Source organism: Lampetra planeri, chromosome 25 (genome assembly GCF_965212315.1).
Source record: "Lampetra planeri chromosome 25, kcLamPlan1.2.h2, whole genome shotgun sequence".
NCBI classification, from domain to species: Eukaryota; Metazoa; Chordata; class Hyperoartia; order Petromyzontiformes; family Petromyzontidae; genus Lampetra; species Lampetra planeri.
The window spans coordinates 7,718,952-7,739,347 of NC_136131.1; the positions used below are offsets into that span (position 1 = coordinate 7,718,952).

Here is a 20,396-nt window from a genome sequence, read left to right on the forward strand (position 1 = left end):
GTCAATGGTGGAATTTCCACATTATTCTGGTGGTTGGAAGTCTGTCTAGTACAGGGGTCAGGAACCAAAATAACAAGAAGAGCCATTTTGTTCGAATTCGGTACAAAACAATATTTTAAGAGCCGCAATGCGTGTGCATACGTACATACATAACTTCACGAAGAAGTCTATAAAGAGACACACAGGGCTCCGAAGCCGCAGGTGGCCGACCCCTGGTCTAGTAGAACAACTATTGTTGACTTCCCCACGCATCTGTACAGCTGAAGCTGGATATAAGCAAGCTGTGCAACTGTGCTTATTATCCATAGTGTGCTCGTATCAGAATGTTTCCTTTGACTTTCCCCCCACCAGTGTAATGTAAGCATGTATACTGATAAAACTGTGCTTATATATGGTGCTTATATGCAGTTGATACGGTGCTAATTTAAGTTAACCTGGGAAGGATGATACTCATTGGGTGCTCACATTGTGCAGAAGAAATTTTAATTTTTTTACCAGAGTAGTATTTCGTTTGATTTGGAATCTTCAGTTTTACGCAGTGAGCATTGTTGTGCATTTGTTATTTTCTCTGCTTTATTTTTCTCCCTTGACCAATTGTTTTTTTACATTCAATTTATTCAGCTTGTCTCTTCTTCAGCATCTAATCTCTTGTGAGAGGTCGTTTTGTTAACGTGCCCACTTCCCGTCAGATGGGAGAAGTGAAGATAAGACATTACTCATTGTCTGTTCAAATACACTTTATCTGTCTGTCTTTCCTGGAAAGCATTTAACTAATTTCCTGGGGTATATGATTTGTAAGGGCAGCAGGGTGGCACCTTGGCCTAATGCCCATTGTGTAGTAAAATGACACAGACACTTGTGCCTCACGGTAAGAAGGGCCTGGGTTCGATACCTGACTCCGATTTTGGTGTGCAGCGTGTAAGTTCCCCTCTGTATGGGTTTCTTCCATGTTTTGCGGCTTCTTCCCATAGCTAAAAAAATAGTGTTATTGGTTTGGGCCAAAACATCCCCATGCTGATAATCATATCTGGAAACTGTCATGATCTCTCACAATTCTTCATATGGAGCATTAATTAGTAGGTTACACAGGAGTCTTTAACAAGCACTGTATTGTGTGCTGGGCTTGCATAAGCATCCCTAATTTTATTCTGCCCAGGCAAGATATTTCACCTGTTGACACCACCTGGGTTGCCAAAATTTAGATAACAAAATGTTTTTAGCCATGGGTGATATAGAAATGTCAAAAGTTTTCAACATCTTAAAGTCATATTATAACTGCTTTTTGTGTTTAGTTTGTTGTCCTTCCCTCGCACCTCCGATTAGCACGGTTGGCTACGTACGGTGCGAAATAAGTTCAACATACACACAGATGTGCTGCTGCTCTGATTACTGCCCTGAGCTACTAATGGTTCAAGTGTAAAGCTCTGCCTATAAAGTTTTGTCACTTTACTTGGTTGCATTTTTGCTCAGTCCATGGACTGTGACTACACTGTCAGGGAGGCTAGTCCACAGTGGAAACTAACTTGTTTCTGTGCGTGTCTCCCACATTGACCACCCAGGCAACATGAGGAAGCGTCTTCTGATGCCCTACAGGGGTGAGTACGCATGGTGTGCTTGCACCACCTTCTTGAATGTCCATTTCTTTCCCTCTTCTCCTGTGTTTGTACAGCAGTATGTCTCGACTCCAGTCGTAGTGACCCCCATAGCACAAATTTCCACGATTACCAACCATCCCGTGCATTCAGTATGCAGTGGCTTAATGTGAATTAACATTCAGCTCATCAATCCGCCGTGATGATACATGAGGGTTATTTGACCATATTTCACCATGGTGGTCAATGTGGGTTGGTGAAGGTGTGAGGCCCAGGGCCATTTCACATGACTCGCCACTGATGTTAACTGTGGCTGGAAATCGAACTCGGGTCTCACCCGGTGAACAGCGTAGCGTGCTCACCATTGCGCCACACAATTTGTGGATGTAAAGTCTGGGTAATCACACAAACGAGGACTGTGGCAGGTCAAGAGAACAGAAGTTGAGAAACCGCTGTAGATAGTAACTTTGTTTCCCCATTTCCAAACTGAATTGCACATTTTTCAGCGTTTTTTTCTTTTTTTTACCCGCAAGGTGTTATTGCCCCTTGCGTGTGATCCATTCTGCTGGCTCTGCTGCATCAATGACCATTGCGTATAGCTGTGGAGTTGCAGTTGGAAGGCATGTCAATGTGTGAGTGCGTGTGTGTGCACAGCTATGCGTGTGATTGTGCATAGCTGTGTGAGTGTGTATTTGTCCCGATGAGCGGGTATACCCCTGTCAAGGGGTGTATTTTAATTCACTTTTTTAAAAACTTCTCGGCATGAGGCAAATATCAGTTGAAGAGGTGAATTTGGAAAACAAACTACAGTGCGTTGTTGACGTGTGTCGTGCTTAACAGCACTGCCTGGAGGAGGAGGTGCTGTTATTTAACTTGCATCTTTTTTTAGCACTCCTATTTTAAACACCACGCTATAAAAACAAATCTGGATCACATCTTACCAAGAAACTCATCCACGTGCCCTTAGATGAAACTGAGCCAGCCTGATATAGTGATGAAGATGTTGATGATGTGATAATTGGTTTTTTACCCTTTTATCTGGCAACAAAACTGACACCTTTTTTACAAGGAGTCATGTTTGCATTGACCACAATACCTGCAGTCGGAATGCAAACAAAAAACACAACTTTGATAATGTATGCACTGTCCTTGAAATTGATTGGTCCACACCCGAGACAGCTTTTCTTAGAGCCTAGTCTCACATGGTGTTGGACCAGATGACGCCAAAAGGCACACAACTCAAAGACAATGCACCATCAGAGTATGAGAGCTCGGGGTAAGCATTTACACCATTTGTTGCCAGATTAAAGGGTCAAAAACCAATTATCATATTTTGCTACTGGCAAAGGAGGTTACAATGATGTTGATGATGTATTGAATGGAACGTATCATGACTGTGTAAATTTACACTGTAATGTCAAACCAAATTTTCTTACCAAAATTGTTTTTCGCACACATACTGCAAGAAGTATGCCATAACCTCCAAATGTACAAATGTGTGTTTTAAGACCATATGGCTTTACATTGGGATGTCTACAAAGGTTATGTGACACCTTCACATCTTCTGGCACCTTTACAATTAAAATGTAAGTCGAAAATAAATTGGCAGTTTTGGCTCAATCATATAAATAGGGCATTAATGTGGCATTTTAAAATGAACAGACTGGGTTTGTGACTGTTGAATATGGAAAGCCATTCATTGGTATCTGGGGCCACGAAATTGATTACATTTGTACATGCTGCAAAAGCATGTGTGTTGGGCATTGATTATTGGTAAGGTTGCACAGACACCATTGACTGAAATAAAGACCCATAGTCTCACATAGAAACCAATAGACTTACATAGAGACCCATACTATACAATACAATGTGATGTGGGTGATGAATTGCACTTCATCGCATTGAAAACTTACGCGACTAATTATTTCCCACGTATGGAGTAGGAGGAGGTAGCATCACATCCCATATGTAGCTATAATACAGTTACACGTTGTCCACTGTCTTCAAGATATGAGGAAAAGCCCCAGATCGTTTCTTTAGATCTTCAACAATGGCGTTTTGAGGGACATCGCAATGCTTGACCACATTACTCACCACCGGCTATTGATGTCTCCTGCCACTGTTATGGAGGAGTTAGTCGCACATGCAATTTGTAGTTGTATCAGTTAATTATAGCCCATTGCCTTAAAGATAAGGAGAACATAGCAATTTCTTTGTCAGTTCTTCAATAAGTGCTTTGTTATGGATGTCACATGCTGACAACCACATATCTCTTCGCCGGCTATAGGTGTTTTTCCTGCTTAACCGTGGGGTTGAGGCATGGCTGGATGTTGACGATTCGATTTCTCTTTAAGTGTTGGTGTTTTATCTTTACTCTGGCCAGGTCTCTGATAGTCATGTCAACATTCACCCCTCTGTGAATCAGTCGTTTCTATTTGGAATATCATTTGTATTTAGTTTGCATTAATTGTAAATAATACATCCTTTCACATATTACGCGTTTATAAGGCTTGGGACAAGGATTTGATGGATACATTATAAGACGCATGCTTCGGTTGCGTGTGTCGTGAGCATAAGAGTCGTTTTAATCGACGTATTATTGAATAATTGTTCCCAGTTTGTATGGTGGCTTATGTATGCATTTGCCGTAACAATCACACTTTTTTATGTCTAGAAATCACACTTTTGCTTGTATTACTACTTAAGTTACCAGCCTGCACACACCTTTTTGTCTGCTGATTCTCTAATCTTTACAGAAAGTCTTTTGCATCGTTTATCGATGGGCTGGCAGTGCAGATAATGCAGTAGGGAATGGCTTTCCCACACCCTTCTCAAATCCGTCTCTTGTCGCCGCACGCTGTTGACACCCCCTCACTGTCCGTCACTGATTAAGAATTAACGCAGCTAAATGCCCACTGGAGACAAAGTCACCGGTTCGGTTTCGTTTCTTCCAGCGGCCTTCAGTGAAAGTGCCCCTTCTACCACTGAGTGAATTGTCCTTTTAATGAGAATAACCTCTATAATTGGCCAATATTCCATAGCCATGTGATGTTGAATCGTGCCTATAAATGGAACATCTTACTTTAGTCACTCATGGACTTAATTGCAGCGACATTTTTCCATTGGTTGTGGCCAAATTAGTTAACGATTGTGTTGCAAAATATACATCCAAGTAAAATTATATCCGTTTCGTTTTTTGCAGGTCTTTCGAACCATGGACAAGTCAGGCAGTTGGTAAGTGTTCGCTGCTGTAAATATTTGTGTAATTCCCATTACGTAAGTTATTATAATAATTATGAGTTATAATATAACTCATGTAATTTTCCCATAATCTCCAGATTATACTATTTCTCCCCTGTATTTTAAAGAAATAGTTGGGAGTGCAGCTTATGATCTGGTCAGTGTGTGTTTTATTTTGTGTGTGTTATTCCAGATTTGTATAAAGTTATTGACACCAGACACAAGTTTGGTGTTGGGGGGGGTCTTACTTTCCCAAGCATCTAATAATCTGGAGAATTAAAGTGATTCTACTCAGATGAGCATTGAGGCAGTGCTCTCTTCTGTTCCGAGCCCTGAGCCAGATGTAGGCAATTCCAGATTCCTAAGATGGGGCAAGTGTATCCACAGGACAGCCACTGGTGACTTCCCTACTAAGTGGTCCTCATTTGTATCGACCCCAGAGGAATGGTGGACTGATCCAACCCCTAACTGGCATTTGAACTCATAACCTTGTGATTTGCGAACTGCGTATTTTTACTGGTGGCCCACCCGGTCGGTTTAACCAGGTGACGGTCAAGGATAATGATGGAGCGGCAATTAATTTGTTGCACTCGCCCGCAGTTTTGCTATCCGTCACGTTTTAACTTTCATTTGAATTAATTAACCGCTCGATTGTGGGAGACCGCCTGCTATACCGCTGTGCCAAGTGGCCGGTGAAGTCCGGAGAATACGGTGACGATAATTGGCACCCACCCCCCCACCACGACTCTACCCGCATCGTGTGCCTCCGCACAGGCGCTGGGGACGCGCCCGTACCTCATCAACGGCAAACCGTACCCGGCCAACGTGAAGCTGCTGAAGCCTGGGGGAATGTCCCTTGTCAAGCGACGACGCATGAACTGGATCGACGCTCCCGACGACGTCTTCTTCATGGCCACGGACGAGACGAGGTGAAGAGCTGTTTGCGTCGCCCGGCGTCTTGTTACCGTTCTCCGGCCGGCAGGACGGGCGCACCGAGGCGCAGCCCCCTTTTAATCGCTGGTTTGTCGCTCTGAGGTTTGCGCAACATTTTGATCGGTTTGGCCCGTTTTCTATTGGGTGAGTCCCTTGCCGTCAAACGTTGAAAAGTGCGCAAAGAAGCCTGGAGAGAGATGCGTCCGTGGAATTACATTCAGAGAGACAAATTAGGAACACGTGGATAGAACATACCCAGGTTAATGCATGGTTGGCTACGTACGGTGCGAAAGAAGTTCAACATACATACAATACAATGACATCATCCAAACTATTATGAAAAGTAAGTGGGCTCGGGGAGGACACATCGAGGTGAGAAGGGATTACGGAGGGACGCTGGAAAAGAATAACGGAGCGGTAGGCAAGGAACAGAGCGTTTGCCATCATAAGGCGATAGTAGCTTGGGAAGGCCTTACTCCAGCGGTGGATTGATCATGGCTGATGAAAAAGCCTCCCGTAGGAATCTGTAAAAAATAAAAAAAATCTGCAAACGACTGACCGAAGCAGCTTTTACAGGCGTGTCCGATGCTGGCGTTCTGTGGTGGCGACAGCACCAGGCTGAGAGGCGGTGTGCCGTTCGCCACCGCCGCTTTCATGGGAGTCACCGTGATCTGGTTGGGCTTCGGCTTGTTGCTGTTGGGGCAACAGATAGAAACAAGGATGTCCAATCGGCGCGCTTGTAATACGGTGACGACTCCTGGATTTTGAAAGCAGGGACGGGAAACCTTTTCAAGACTGAGGGCCGAGTAGGACTTTCAAATTCCATTGGCGGGCAACAACAGTTGCCATTATGTGGCAGGGACGGCACCACAACCCTTGTGCCAGGGTAGGTGAAGAGTTTAAGGCGCCACTGGTAGGTCACCTGACAAACCAAGGCCTTATGGGTTGACTGATTTGCATGACTCTCAGATGAGCAACCACGCATTAACACAAACACACCTATTCTTGGTTCTTTCGGTAAAGTGGCCATTTTTTTTCAAATTTTCTTGCCGTGGATTTCACACCTGATGATGATTGCTTGTGTTGCAGTCGAAACGTCGTGAGAATTTGTATTGTTTAATATTTTTATTATTTTATTATTTCCCTTCTACGTGACTTTACCGAAAGAACCAAGAATACAAACACACCTGTTGCTTCTGTCACTTGCAGTGACAGAAATGATTTGAGCGCAGTGGCTACAATTAGAAAATGCGTGTTTGTTGCCATATCAAAGGTATTTCTGTCCAGTACCTAATTTGTGCAGCTAAGATTGTTGTTGTTGTTGTTTGACATTGTTGTGGTTGCGGGCGGCAGGAAAGTGCGCAAGCTGCTGCCTTCGCTCGAGATGAAGAGGGCAGCCCGGCGACCATACAGGCGAATCACGGTCAAACCGCCGCTGGGTCTCGGCCTGCCCTCGCACCTCGTCGCCCGCCAGCCCATCAACGACGAGCCCATCGTCATCGAGGACTGAGAGGGCACGTCGGGGTTGAGGCGGAAGAGTGACGAGGTAGAGCCACAGCAAGCTAGCGGTGGAAAGCGGAGGAGCAGATCGAGGAGGAAAGTGGAGAGGAAGAGAGAGGGGGGGGACCCATGTCACCAAGTGACGCGCCCCCCTCTTCGCCCCTCTTGCATCCATCGTTACGCCGTCGACCCCCATCACCATCTGCAAGCCCTCCTCAATAAAAAAAAAGTCCCGGGGATGATGGCGATTTCAGCGGCGGAGGAGGAGGAGAAGGCACCTGAAGAGGCCTGCTAAGAGAACTCACCGCACAAGCGGATTATTGCGTGGCATAAGCCGCTTTTTTTTAAATGGGAGTTTCGTGTAATTGGCTGGATGAGGTCACTCAGTGACGAGGGGGGGAGGGCGCGTGGCCCGAGCTGAGAGCTCGCGTGATAGAAGGAATGAGGAGCATTGTGGTTACCTAGAAGTGCCGCCCCACACAGACACTCGTGACACGCACGCTTCGCCCACCTTGACTCCTTCACCCTGCCGCTGCCAGCACGTCATGTTATTAGTTCGATTTCTTATTTCGCACAAATAAGGATTTTTATTTTCTTCCCTGTAAACAGGCATGATAGCTTTAGTGTCTGCGATTATAAACTAAACTGTTTTGGTTATTTTTCTTATTACTTTTCTCGGTTTTTTTTCGGTCGACAATGTCGTCGTAGCTGCCGCACGCCAATTGCTTCGTAGCCGTTTTCAACGTCCGTGTATCCCCCCTTAGCGCCTCCCGCCCCCGCAGGGGACGTTTGCACCTAGAAAATATTTCGGGGTGGCCTCCTCGGAAAATATGACGACGACGACAACAACGTGAATCGCTTGTGTGGGAACCTTGCCGGGTATTAGTCCACTTGCCCAGGTGCCTCCGACGTTGTGCGATTTCAGTGAGTTTTGAGTGACTGCGATTTTTTGTACTTCTTAAGGGTCTAGTCCCCCACCACCACCCCCTCTTCGCTTCGCCAAGGGTGTTGCCGTGGCTTAACGGTTGGCCTACACTCGACTTGCAATCCCAGGGGTCGCCAGTTCGGTTTGGTTAGATTTCCTGGCGCGGTAGTCCAAACAATGGTGCAAGCTTCATATATCTTCCTCCTCCCGAATCCGTGCTGCCTCTGGCCATCCAGGGGTATCAATGGGATCACCACGGCTCGTCGATCGGCGGGTCGCGCATGATGGGGGTAAAGTGTGGGTACTCCCACCTCTTCCAAGACGCCTGGCCAACGTGGAAGAGTAGGCCAAAACATTTTCTTTAGAGCTCCGTCTAGTGGAGGCCCTTCCACCAACATTGACGTGAGAAAGTTCTAATTGTAGGGCTGCACCTTGACCTGTATTTCCCTATGTCGATGACCCGGAAATTATTGAGTGAGAAATTAAGCCCTGCACGTAGCGCGCGCTGGGTTCTTTTTGACCGTCAGCGTGTCGTTTGTCCACTTGGCGAGAGGTAATCCCCTACCCCCCCCCCCCCATCGACTCTCCTCGCAATTTGAACCCTCGTAGGCTCGGATCTCTGTCGTGTTTTGCATGAGCTAATGTGGTGGTTGGAGTCGACTCCGATATTTTTGTTTTTGCATCACTCCCGCCCCCACCTCTCCCCCACCCCTAGCTGTCCCCCCCCCACCCCAACGCCCTATCTTTACCCCAAAATCTCTCCCATTCCATTCCCTGACTTTTTTGCTAAAGCGAAAAGTGAAGAAATTTTTTCAATCAAGTTTTTTTGCAAAAAGAGTTGTAAACTCGTTTTTTTTTTACTAAATTTGCTTATCATTGCTTACATATGTGAGAAGAATTACAACTTTCGTCGCGGGCTTTGGGTTTTTTTTCTGACGCCCAGACACGTTATTTTCTTTATAAAAAGAAACTGTTAATACTGCATACGATGGCTTATTAGTTTGCTAATATGTACATAAATAAATGTTACCCTAGGTTTAGTTTCTAGCGTGTAATAGCCATTCCACTTTACATTTAAAAAAAAAAATTGCTACCGTTGTAATATTTTGGAGTGAAACGATGTGAGGAGAGAGGTCGACTTTTTTGAGACAATAAAAATGCCAATTTGCATTTTGGTGCTAGGAGCTGCAATGGGGAGGTGAGGGTGGCAGATGGGTCATATTTGCATTTTTTAACAAATCTGCGTGTGTACGCTTTGGGATGATGTCACAATACATTCAGCAGACCGGCGCTTTGCCTGTGCTTTGGTTAGCAGCTCATGTGTACCCGTTATTAAGGTTGTACCTCGCGCCATCGCAGTAACAGTGTTACCAGGGCCATAAGCTAGTGTTCATAAGCAAGGTGCGGCAACCTTTTCTCTTTTTGTATGAAGCGTTGTTAAGACGATAGCTAAATTATGCAATTATATATTTCATGTGCATCTTTTTATAGTCTAAAAAAGACCGAGACCGCAGTTGTATTTGTTTATGGGCGGCGATGCGTCCGTTTTAGTAAAAAAAAAACAAAAAAAACCCCAGTGGTACATCTGTGGACACCTCATCAACGCCCCCCACCTCCATCCCACGATCTTTCAGTGTTAGGGGAATAGCGCCACGCTATCTCGTACCTCGCTTCCACTGCACGGCGATGCCATGTCGTTCAATTTCCCCCTCGCCAGTGTACTGTCGGACGTCAAACACGCAACGAATGTGTTATTAATGTTCGAGCCCCTGGCCCTGTTTGGCCCCCCCCTGATTCACATGTTTTGTGAGGCCCCCAGAGTATTACGGTTTGGTTTCCGGTTCGGCACAGCAAAAGAATGGTGGAAAATCACGTGTTACCAAGTTGGCCCCGTGTTGGCTTGGCTCCGCTCAGATGTGCCAGTGGAAAAGGGGTCTACGTTATCTAACACGATCAGGACTGAATGACTTGTAAATTATAATTATTTTCCAGAAGGGACCGAAAGAAAGAGATTTTGCACTTAATATAGTTGAGTCGATGCTTTTGACTTGGTGAATCGGGAATTGTTTTTTTAATTTGGGCCCCCTCCGAAAAATTAAAGGACCGGTGGTTCGATTATTTTCACCTGTAGAGCAACGTTCACCGAGAGTTCAAAGTTGTATCCAGATAAGCACTTACCATCATCAGTGAACCGAGTAATTCCCTCCCATGGAGTGTGACTAAATCTGAATTGGGTAAAGAGCCCACTGCTCAATAATATAAATGACAAGACTAGCAACAGTTTAACAATACCCTTCATCCAAGGAAGCATTACTGAGCATTACTTAGCCTCAGTACGTTAGGAGGGGGAGGTTCCTGCTGCATTAAGATGTTTGGCCATTTCTTTAACGAGTACTCAGAATTTAGTTCATATTATTTGTTACACGGATGGCAAATAATTGGAAAATAAACTGGAGTCACCAGAGAAAACGTTCACTTACAAGGGCACAACACTAAAAATTCCATTTACACTGGCCAGCGGTGGGCATGCAATGATTCGATTCTTATGATCACTATGCACGAATTGATCAAATGTGCAAGAATAGTTTTTTTTTATTCGTATCTATTTAATGCGATAGGTTTTAAAGCCCTTGCAGTCACGAGATGTGCCACATTGACACACTATTAATTTTGTAATCAAATCGAAGCAGCAGTCCCACTTTCTGTACTTCAATGACTGGCCCTCTCTTGGCCCATCAGCAGTGGCGTGGCTACTTGGTGTGCAGGCGGTGCAATTGCAGCAGGGCCCAATGGTGCCCAGGTGGCAGGGTGGGATGGGGGGGGGAGAGCCACGTGGGGAATTCGACTGGTTGCCCCCCATTGAATTCCACCAGGGCCTATGTCCATCAGATCCGGAGTCTTGCACACGTGGTCTCTGCACGGGCCACCAACACCACTCTCCAGGGAGCCGGATTAAAGGCGATGGCGGTGTACGCGTATGGCTTCACCACCACCACCACGGTCATCCTGAGTTCTGTCATAGTCCACTTTAAGTAATGAATGCGGTGGTCGTACTTGTATGTATGTTGAACTTCTTTCGCATCGTACGTAGCCAACCGTGCTAATCGGAGTTGCGGGGGAAGGACAACAAACCAAACACACAAAGCAGTTTTAATGTAATTAGTTTTAAACTTAGATTTGGTACCTACCATGCGCACATGTACAACATTTTTTTGGTCAATCCACTGCTGGATGAGGGTTGACGTGCCCATACCGCGCGGCTCGTTTTTTGACCATAATTCTCCACGCTGGTCAGTGCGGATTGGTGAAGGCAGACGTGGAACATATAACTACAGTACAACGGATGGATGTTCTGCTGCACTGCCTCCTGCTGACAAACACAAAGCTCCGCACTTACCTATGACGAACTGGGGGTGCATGGTGGGGCGCCCATCCAAGTACTATGCACAGTGGTGGGGCTAGGCACAAGCAACTAAGCAAACGTTTAGGGCCCCAAGTAGCTCAAGGGGCCCTAGTTCATGTAAAAATAATGGTGCATCAACTGTTATCTAGAATTCAGCTCCTTATAAAAAAAAAAAGCATTGCATTCTAAGAACACTATAATTTAGTCTCTTACCTTCATTATTTAACACAACTGTAATGTGATTGCAGTTGTGTAGCAAAAGTATATGGTCGTGTAACGTACCAAAAAAATATTGCAGAAACAACCCCCTTCCCCTACCCCATGAGTTAGTACCACCACCGGCCACGTAGCTTAGCTACCGAGACTTGAGGAGGTTGGGGCGCATTCCGGATTGATTTGATCAGCGGCTACACTTTATAGCGGAGATGGCTGATTGCGAGGTCCTGCGGCTCAAGTTGCGTAGAATTCCGTAAGTTAAATGTCTTATCCACCGAGTTCGTGTGCACAGATTTACATCACAAACTAAGGGGCGGGAATATCACTGATTTCACCACTGGTTCGAATCTCTCCCATCCCAACCCCTACCTGACCCCCCCCCACCTCCACACATCCTCCACACACTTTACGGGAGGTGTATTGTGACATCTTTGACGAGACACGGTGGAAAAGGTGGAAGCAGTTGCACCCCGGCATAAGGTTGCCACCTCTCCGGGTTTAACCGCGGACAGTGCGAGAAAATTAGCATTGTGTTCGGCTGCCAGGACTTAAAGCCCTGGCAACAATGATGCCAGGGTTTGCAGTGTGTACATCCCAGTTCTAAATCGACCTCTGCTAATTTGAGAAGTGTATCCGGGTTTGCGCTGTGGATAAGGTGGGCAACCATACCCCGACTTCCCCATTGTGAGTGTATACCAGTAGAGCGATTTCAGTCGGTACTATTATCATTTGCGTCCCTCTGTCACACACACACACAAAAACGAATACTTTGTGAATTTCATAATGAATCTTTGCTGTTTTGGGGAATTCTTGCCAATAAAATAATACAATCAAGCGATGAAAAACACCATAGCATTTATTATTTATTTAAATTTTAATGACGATGGCTTTGAGAGGTCTTCATCTAGCAGTGGATAGATTGTGACCATTGATGCTGATTGTCGTTTAAAGTATATTTAACATTTAAACGTAAGCTTATTTACATAATCCAGCTATGCATTAAATGAACTATAGTCTGCTTTGGAGGGTCATTGCCTGAAACGTCAGTGCTATACGTTTTTCTCTTTTCATTAAATTTTTTTTACCTGCATTTTATAAATAACAGTTGCAATGCACGACGGCCCATGTTTGTCATTCCACTGCTGGCGGTAAGTCTACCCGCGCCGTGCCGATCATGGGAGGGAGGGAGGGGGGTGGTTTTGACCATCCTGTGGTGTTCGTAGAGGTGGGTGGGGGGACCCTGAACCTATTCCGGTGTCACTCGCCGCTAATGTTCGCCGTGGCTGGGACCCAATCTCGATCTGCCGGATTCGCCCAAATTGCTCAAAAGCTTCCCCGAGCTTTTGTTAACATGACAAACCTTGCCTCTGCAACGGGTTTAATTCCTCGTTTACTGGAACGAGTGCGTGGTGGGCAGCAGAGGGCAGTGCGGTAAAACGTTTAAGTTGCGCTGTACTTCTATGCTCTCACGGCGATGTCCCCCCCCCCGTCTTTGCCAACCCGCACTGACCGGCGTGGTGAAGTATGGTCAAATAAACAGTTCTCTCGCAAATTAAATAATTATCCTGGTTCTTCTCGAGTTCTCACATGGTTTTAAACAAACTTGAAACCACCATCCCCACCCCCCCACACGGCATAGGAAGACCCTCATCCAGCAGTGGAATGACCGATGGCTGAAGTCGTTGGAGACATTTGTAGTACAGACGACAATGTACACGCACTCCCAAAAACATCTTGTACGGGGCCTTGGTGGAATTGTTGCATTGTGGCACCGTGAGGGATGTTGACGCCCCCTGGGGAGGCCTTCATCCAGCAGTGGATTGACCATGGCAGACGACGATGACGTTGAATTACACCTGCTTAATGGAAAGCCGGCGGTAAGTTAATCTGGCTTATCAAAGGCGCTGGCGTTAGCATTAGCAAGACCTTACGGGGGCTTTATTAAATTAAATTACTTTAATCTTACGAGTCCCCCCATGCCCTTGAGTGTAACTGAACAGGGCAACCATCGTGGTTTCCCACAGGGTTGCGAGTCCTAACTACCAGAATTCGCAGTGGCACTCACATTGTGTGCGCATTGTACACACGCGATCCACGTGTCCATCATTCCTGACGCTTTGCATCGCAACATGGAGAGTTCCACATTGGTTAGGACTTAAGAAAGGAATATCCACTGCTGTAGGAGGAAATCCCCAAGTTGTGCGGGTCGTTGGATGTTCTTCCGGCAAATAACTTCAGTGGAATTATAGTCGTCGGAGCGTAGAAGTACAGTACAGCAATGATACTGCACTGCCCTCTGTTGTTTTATTACGCTTGGTGGTCGCTGATTCAAGTGCGATATTCAGGCTCGGGTCCCGAGATAGTATCATCATTACGCTTCTTTACACGGGGAAGCCTCTGAGTCTCATCACTCTTTTTTTGTCGGGTTTTTCGTATATATGTGTGTGTAGGGAGCGGTGTGTAATCCAAATTGCGTAATTTGCGGATTTTTATTCTTCAAACTTGCCCAATTTGAACCTTGAAGCCGACACACAATGCCTTATTACTCTTGCGAATTACGCATTTATATTTGTTTTGTTACGCTTCATACACCAACCACAGTATTAATCGGGGCGGCCGCCGAAATCCCAACCCGTGATTCCATTGCAACGAGCGGCTGAATGGGCGCCCTGCTCGTTGCGCGGTGCCATCGTGCCCAACGCGGAGACTGGGGACGCATTTCCGAGTGACTTTTTTTTCTCGCAGGCAGCAACATTGACACTTCGTCTGAGCTTTGGACACACGGAGTAGTCCGTATTAGCCAAGTACAGGATGTGGGTCGGACTCAAAAGACGAGTATTCACGTGACATTGATTCCCATGTAATCGCCACTCAAGTACGTGTACTACGTGGGTTATACTGGTAGGAACCACCTGGTTCCACCAGCCCACAGGGGATTATTGTGTCCGTCCGTCGTGCATCAAAAAATGGGCTGGGTGGAGAGGGGAGGGTGGGGAGGGTAGGGAAGGGCTGGGTGGGGAGGGGAGGGAGCGGCTGGGTGGGGGGTGGGAGGGGTGGGGCTGGGTGGGGAGGGGCTGGTCACCCCGTGGTGCCCTTATAAAACTCAACGTTTAACCTACTCACGCCGGCTTGTGCCCGCCCACACAGTCGGCCATATTTGCGGAATACACCACGCCGCCGTTGACCCTGGCCATTGACCGAGCAACCCAACGTTCCTACCAGCTCCCTCCGCAGGAATGTGTTGAACACAAGGGCTTTTGCGTGGAGACTCGATGAGTAATTAATAGCCAGGAGTGGGAGTGAGTTTGCTGTCGGAATATGAGTATACCTTAAAAGTAATCGTCGAAATGTGTTGCTACAGAATGATGCTGCGTCTAAGCTGGAACCAACTAGTGACCAACGTAGAAGAACAGAGTTTGCACATTTCAGTTTTTCATTTCAGTTTCATGTATTAGGTATCGCCCTGTGAGCCATGAGACTCTGAACTCGGGTGCAACCGCAACAAACAATTCATGAACAAAGAACATCTTAAAGTGACGTTTTGCAACAGAAACATCCAGGAAAAACTAGTAAAATCTTCCAGAAAAAAAGCACCCTACATCAAGGCCGTGTGCAAAACTCCCAATGGGATGCAAGTCGAACAATAACAACCATAAGATAATTTAGATTAAATTAGCAGGCTAATTCCGTACTTCAACAAAACAAACATGGCTTAATCTTGATTTGACTTAACCATACGTTTTCGAATATCACCAAAATAAGGAAGAAGACCCGATGCAGGCAGTGATGAGAAGTAAACTGGCACTATTTGGACACACGTGTAGGATGGGCAACAACAGGGAAATTAAAAGTGTGTTGCTGTTGTTGTTCGGTACACATGGAAGGAACCGGAAATAGAGGAAGACCTAAACCGAGAACGGCTCAAAGACGACGACGGAAGAGTTGCGTGCCGGGAAAATGTGAAGTCCTTGAGCATCTTGGCACAAGACATGAAAGGAGACAGATGACGAGATGTGCAGGGGACAATTACGAGCTGCGTGCCCACGTATCGTGATACTGGTAGGAACTTCCTGGTTACACCAGCCCACAGGGGATTATTGTGTCCGTCGTGCAGGGAGGGGCTGGGTCGGGAGAGAGGGGCTGGGTGGGGAGGGGAGGGGCTGGGTGGGGAGGGGCTGGGTGGGGTGGGGCTGGGCTGTTCACCCCGTGGTGCCTTACAAAACTCAACGTTTCACCTACTCACGCCGGCTTGTGCCCGCCCTCACAGTCGGGCATATTTGCGGAATACACCACGCCGCCGTTGACCCTGGCCATTGACCGAGCAACCCAACGTTCCTACCAGCTCCCTCCGAGGGAATGTGTAAATGATGAATCGTCTACCCAGCAGTATGGTCGATGGGCATGTCGCGTTTGGTGGGGGGGGGGGGATTACCCAGTGTGGGGACTCACAACTCTTCCCAGACATCTGCTTGTGAGTAAGGGGCCATCCATTTAGCAGGTACGCAAAAAGCTGTCAAAACTCGACCACTCCCCCCGCCCTGTACGCACGCGGACTTTTTACACCCCTACCCCCCTGAATTCTATAGAACGGCCGATATTTAATCCGCGCAGAAACGATCAAGGATTAATAATATTAACGTGTTTAAGCAAACGGATAGTCCACCGCCGGACTATCTAACTAATTTGAAGGCCACTGTAGACAATTATCGAGGCTTCACCCCCACTCCCCCGTTTCCTATGCGTACGTAACATTGTCAGTAGACCCCCCCTCATACGCAAGCGTACGCATTTGGGTTAACCCCCCTCCCCCCTCCATGCGTACGCACTTAATGGATGGCCCCTAACCATTTGCTCGGCTGCACCGCTACTTTTATTTCTCTCTCAAACCACGATAAGATGAAGACTTCATCCTGAGACGTGGTCTATCCACTGCTGAATGAAGGCCTCCTCTCTAACATCGCCATCACCTGTAAAGGTGTGTCGTGGTGTTAGCGCGCTGCACTACGAATGATCCAAGCTCGAGTCCCTCTTGATCGGCCCTGGGTCTCCCCTAGGTCGACTGGGCCTTAAGCAGGCTGTTGGGGCACGTGCTATTCGCCAGCACCTATGAAGGCCAACACGGGCACATGAGAGGGTGGGTGTGGCGAGAACCACGCTCCATCGCCTTTGGGGCCGTCCATAAATGACGTCACGCACCTAGGAGGGGGGTCAGACATTTGTGACGATGTGTGACGAGGGGGGGCGGGTTGAGAAATGTGACGTCACATCAAAATGCGCAACTTTAAATAAATATAGACAACACGTTCTACTTAATTAAATATACTTTTTAATAAATGTTTTCTCCTACAACATCAGAGTGCAGCGCCACATTAAATACGCACTACAATGACAATAGTTTAAAGCGATTTGAAGCATGTTTTATTTTCAAAATGGAAATATGGTTGGGGGGGGGGCAGAGCTTTGTGACGTCATATTTGAGGGGGGGGGGGGTCTGACTTTGTGTGACGGGGGGGGGGTCAAAAATCGTCCCTTTGCATCCCCAGTAGTTGATAATGACGCACAGCACGAGGTATTCATTTTAGACTGAGTCGATGCTATGACACACTGATACACATTTATACACCAATGCGTTCAATGATACTGGAAGACACTGATGCCAATACAAATATCCCCTGTATAGCCTGAACAGACTAGGGGCAAGTGCTGTTAGCGAGCCAACGCAGCTCACGGATGGGACTTTGCCCAGATCTTTCAAGGATTTGTGAGCTCCTCGCACAATCCAGCCTGGTTAAACCCAGGAGGGATCGTATGCAGGCCAGCCTAAATGTTTCTAACCGGCGAAGATGCTCCATTAGGGGGGGGGGGTCCACGTTTCGCAAGCATAGAGAAGGGAGGGAATGACTGTGGCCGAGAAGACCTGAAACTTCGTACGGAGCGACAAACCAGGTAGCTTCCACACAGCGTTACACAACCGATGAAAAGATATTGCCGCTCGACTGATTCGGAGTGAGACCTCTGCTGTTAAACTGGAGCCGGTCATAAACACACTGCCCAGGTATGGGAAACTTTCCACTCTCTCCACTACTGCCCCATCACCGATTGGGAGTTGTGGGGGTGGAGTGTCCGATTGTACAAAATACCCAGGCAGGTGCTTAGTTTTGGTGGGGCTGATGGTAAGGCCCCACCTCTTAGTGGCACGCTCCAGTCTCAGCAGCAGCGTCTCCAACTCCTCCTCTGAATGAGCAGCTATTACCAAATCATCGGCATACATAACGTGGTTGACCAATAGGGAGCCATCCCTTGATCGCACCCGGGCATCGATCAGCCTCCCATTATATCTGTACCAAATGGAGATAGATGTTAAATAATGTGGGAGCCAGAGGACATCCCTGTCGCACCCCAAGGTGTACAGGGAATGGCTCTGACTCCCGGCCGCGTAGTTTTACCCGGGCGCGCTCACAATCATGAAGGTCCTTAATGATCGTGAGCAGAGGGTCAGGGACTCCCAAAGCACGAAGAACAACCCAGAGGCCAGGCCTACTGATGGTATCATAGGCCTTGACCAGGTCAATAAAGCAGAGATGTAGGTCTTGTTGGAATTCCCTACACCTCTGCTGTAGCAGACGGACAGAAAATATGGCATCTGTGCAGGACCGCCCTTTCCTGAAACCGCATTGGGGCTGCGCAAGCCTCTCCTCAGCGTGCCTAGCAAGACGATGTTGTATAATCCTTGTCAGGACCTTTCCCGGCACACTGAGGAGTGAGATGCCCCTGTAGTTGTTACAGTCTGTGCGGTCCCCCTACACCAGGGGTCGGCAACCAAAATAACAAGAAGAGCCATTTCTTTCCAATTCGGTACAAAATTCAGTATTTCAAGAGCCGCAATGTATCTGAGTACATACTGTACATACGTACATATCGTCAAGAAGCAGCCCGTAAAGAGCCGCATGCGGCTCCGGAGCCGTAGGTTGCCGACCCCTGCCCTACACACACTGACACCACTACACACACTGACACCACTACACACACTGACACACCACTACACACACTGACACACCACCACTACACACACTGACACACCACTACACACACTGACACCACTACACACACTGACACACCACTACACACACTGACACACCACCACTACACACACTGACACACCACTACACACACTGACACACCACTACACACACTGACACACCACTACACACACTGACACCACTACACACACTGACACACCACTACACACACTGACACCACCACACACACTGACACCACTACACACACTGACATCACTACACACACTGACACACCACTACACACACTGACACACCACCACTACACACACTGACACACCACTACACACACTGACACCACTACACACACTCTTGACACCACTACACACACTGACACCACTACACACACTGACACCACTACACACACTGACATCACTACACACACTGACACACCACTACACACACTGACACACCACCACTACACACACTGACACACCACTACACACACTGACACACCACTACACACACTGACACACCACTACACACACTGACACCACTACACACACTGACACACCACTACACACACTGACACCACCACACACACTGACACACCACTACACACACTGACACCACTACACACACTGACACCACTACACACACTCTTGACACCACTACACACACTGACACCACTACACACACTGACACCACTACACACACTGACATCACTACACACACTGACACACCACTACACACACTGACACACCACCACTACACACACTGACACACCACTACACACACTGACACACCACTACACACACTGACACACCACTACACACACTGACACCACTACACACACTGACACACCACTACACACACTGACACCACCACACACACTGACACACCACTACACACACTGACACCACTACACACACTGACACACCACTACACACACTGACACACCACTACACACACTGACACCACTACACACACTGACACACCACTACACACACTGACACACCACTACACACACTGACACCACTACACACACTGACACCACCACTACACACACTAACACACCACTACACACACTGACACCACTACACACACTGACACCACTACACACACTGACACACCACTACACACACTGACAACACTACACACACTGACAAACCACTACACACACTGACACCACCACTACACACACTGACACGCCACTACACACACTGACACCACTACACACACTGACACCACTACACACACTGACACCACTACACACACTGACACCACTACACACACTGACACACCACTACACACACTGACACACCACTACACACACTGACACACCACTACACACACTGACACCACTACACACACTGACACACCACTACACACACTGACACCACCACTACACACACTGACACACCACTACACACACTGACACACCACTACACACACTGACACCACCACTACACACACTGACACCACTACACACACTGACACCACTACACACACTGACACACCACTACACACACTGACACACCACTACACACACTGGCACCACTACACACACT

At 47.3% G+C, this 20,396-nt stretch overlaps 1 protein-coding gene across 6 annotated transcripts in view; it reads left to right on the forward strand.

The window, feature by feature from the left end:
* Positions 1–12,643, forward strand: part of LOC144727381 (metastasis-associated protein MTA1-like) — a 64,409-nt gene extending 51,766 nt beyond the window's left edge. For 5 of the 6 annotated variants that reach the window (XM_078606155.1, XM_078606156.1, XM_078606158.1 and 2 more), the window contains exons 17-20: positions 1,560–1,595; positions 4,795–4,826; positions 5,607–5,761; positions 7,119–12,643. In XM_078606155.1, coding sequence (XP_078462281.1) covers positions 1,560–1,595; positions 4,795–4,826; positions 5,607–5,761; positions 7,119–7,275 — 380 coding nt within the window. In that variant the 3' untranslated portion in view covers positions 7,276–12,643. Of the gene's footprint in view, positions 1–1,559; positions 1,596–4,794; positions 4,827–5,606; positions 5,766–7,118 lie in introns of those variants that run through there. The other variant, XM_078606160.1, reaches the window with a different exon arrangement.
* The last annotated feature ends 7,753 nt before the right edge of the window (positions 12,644–20,396 follow it).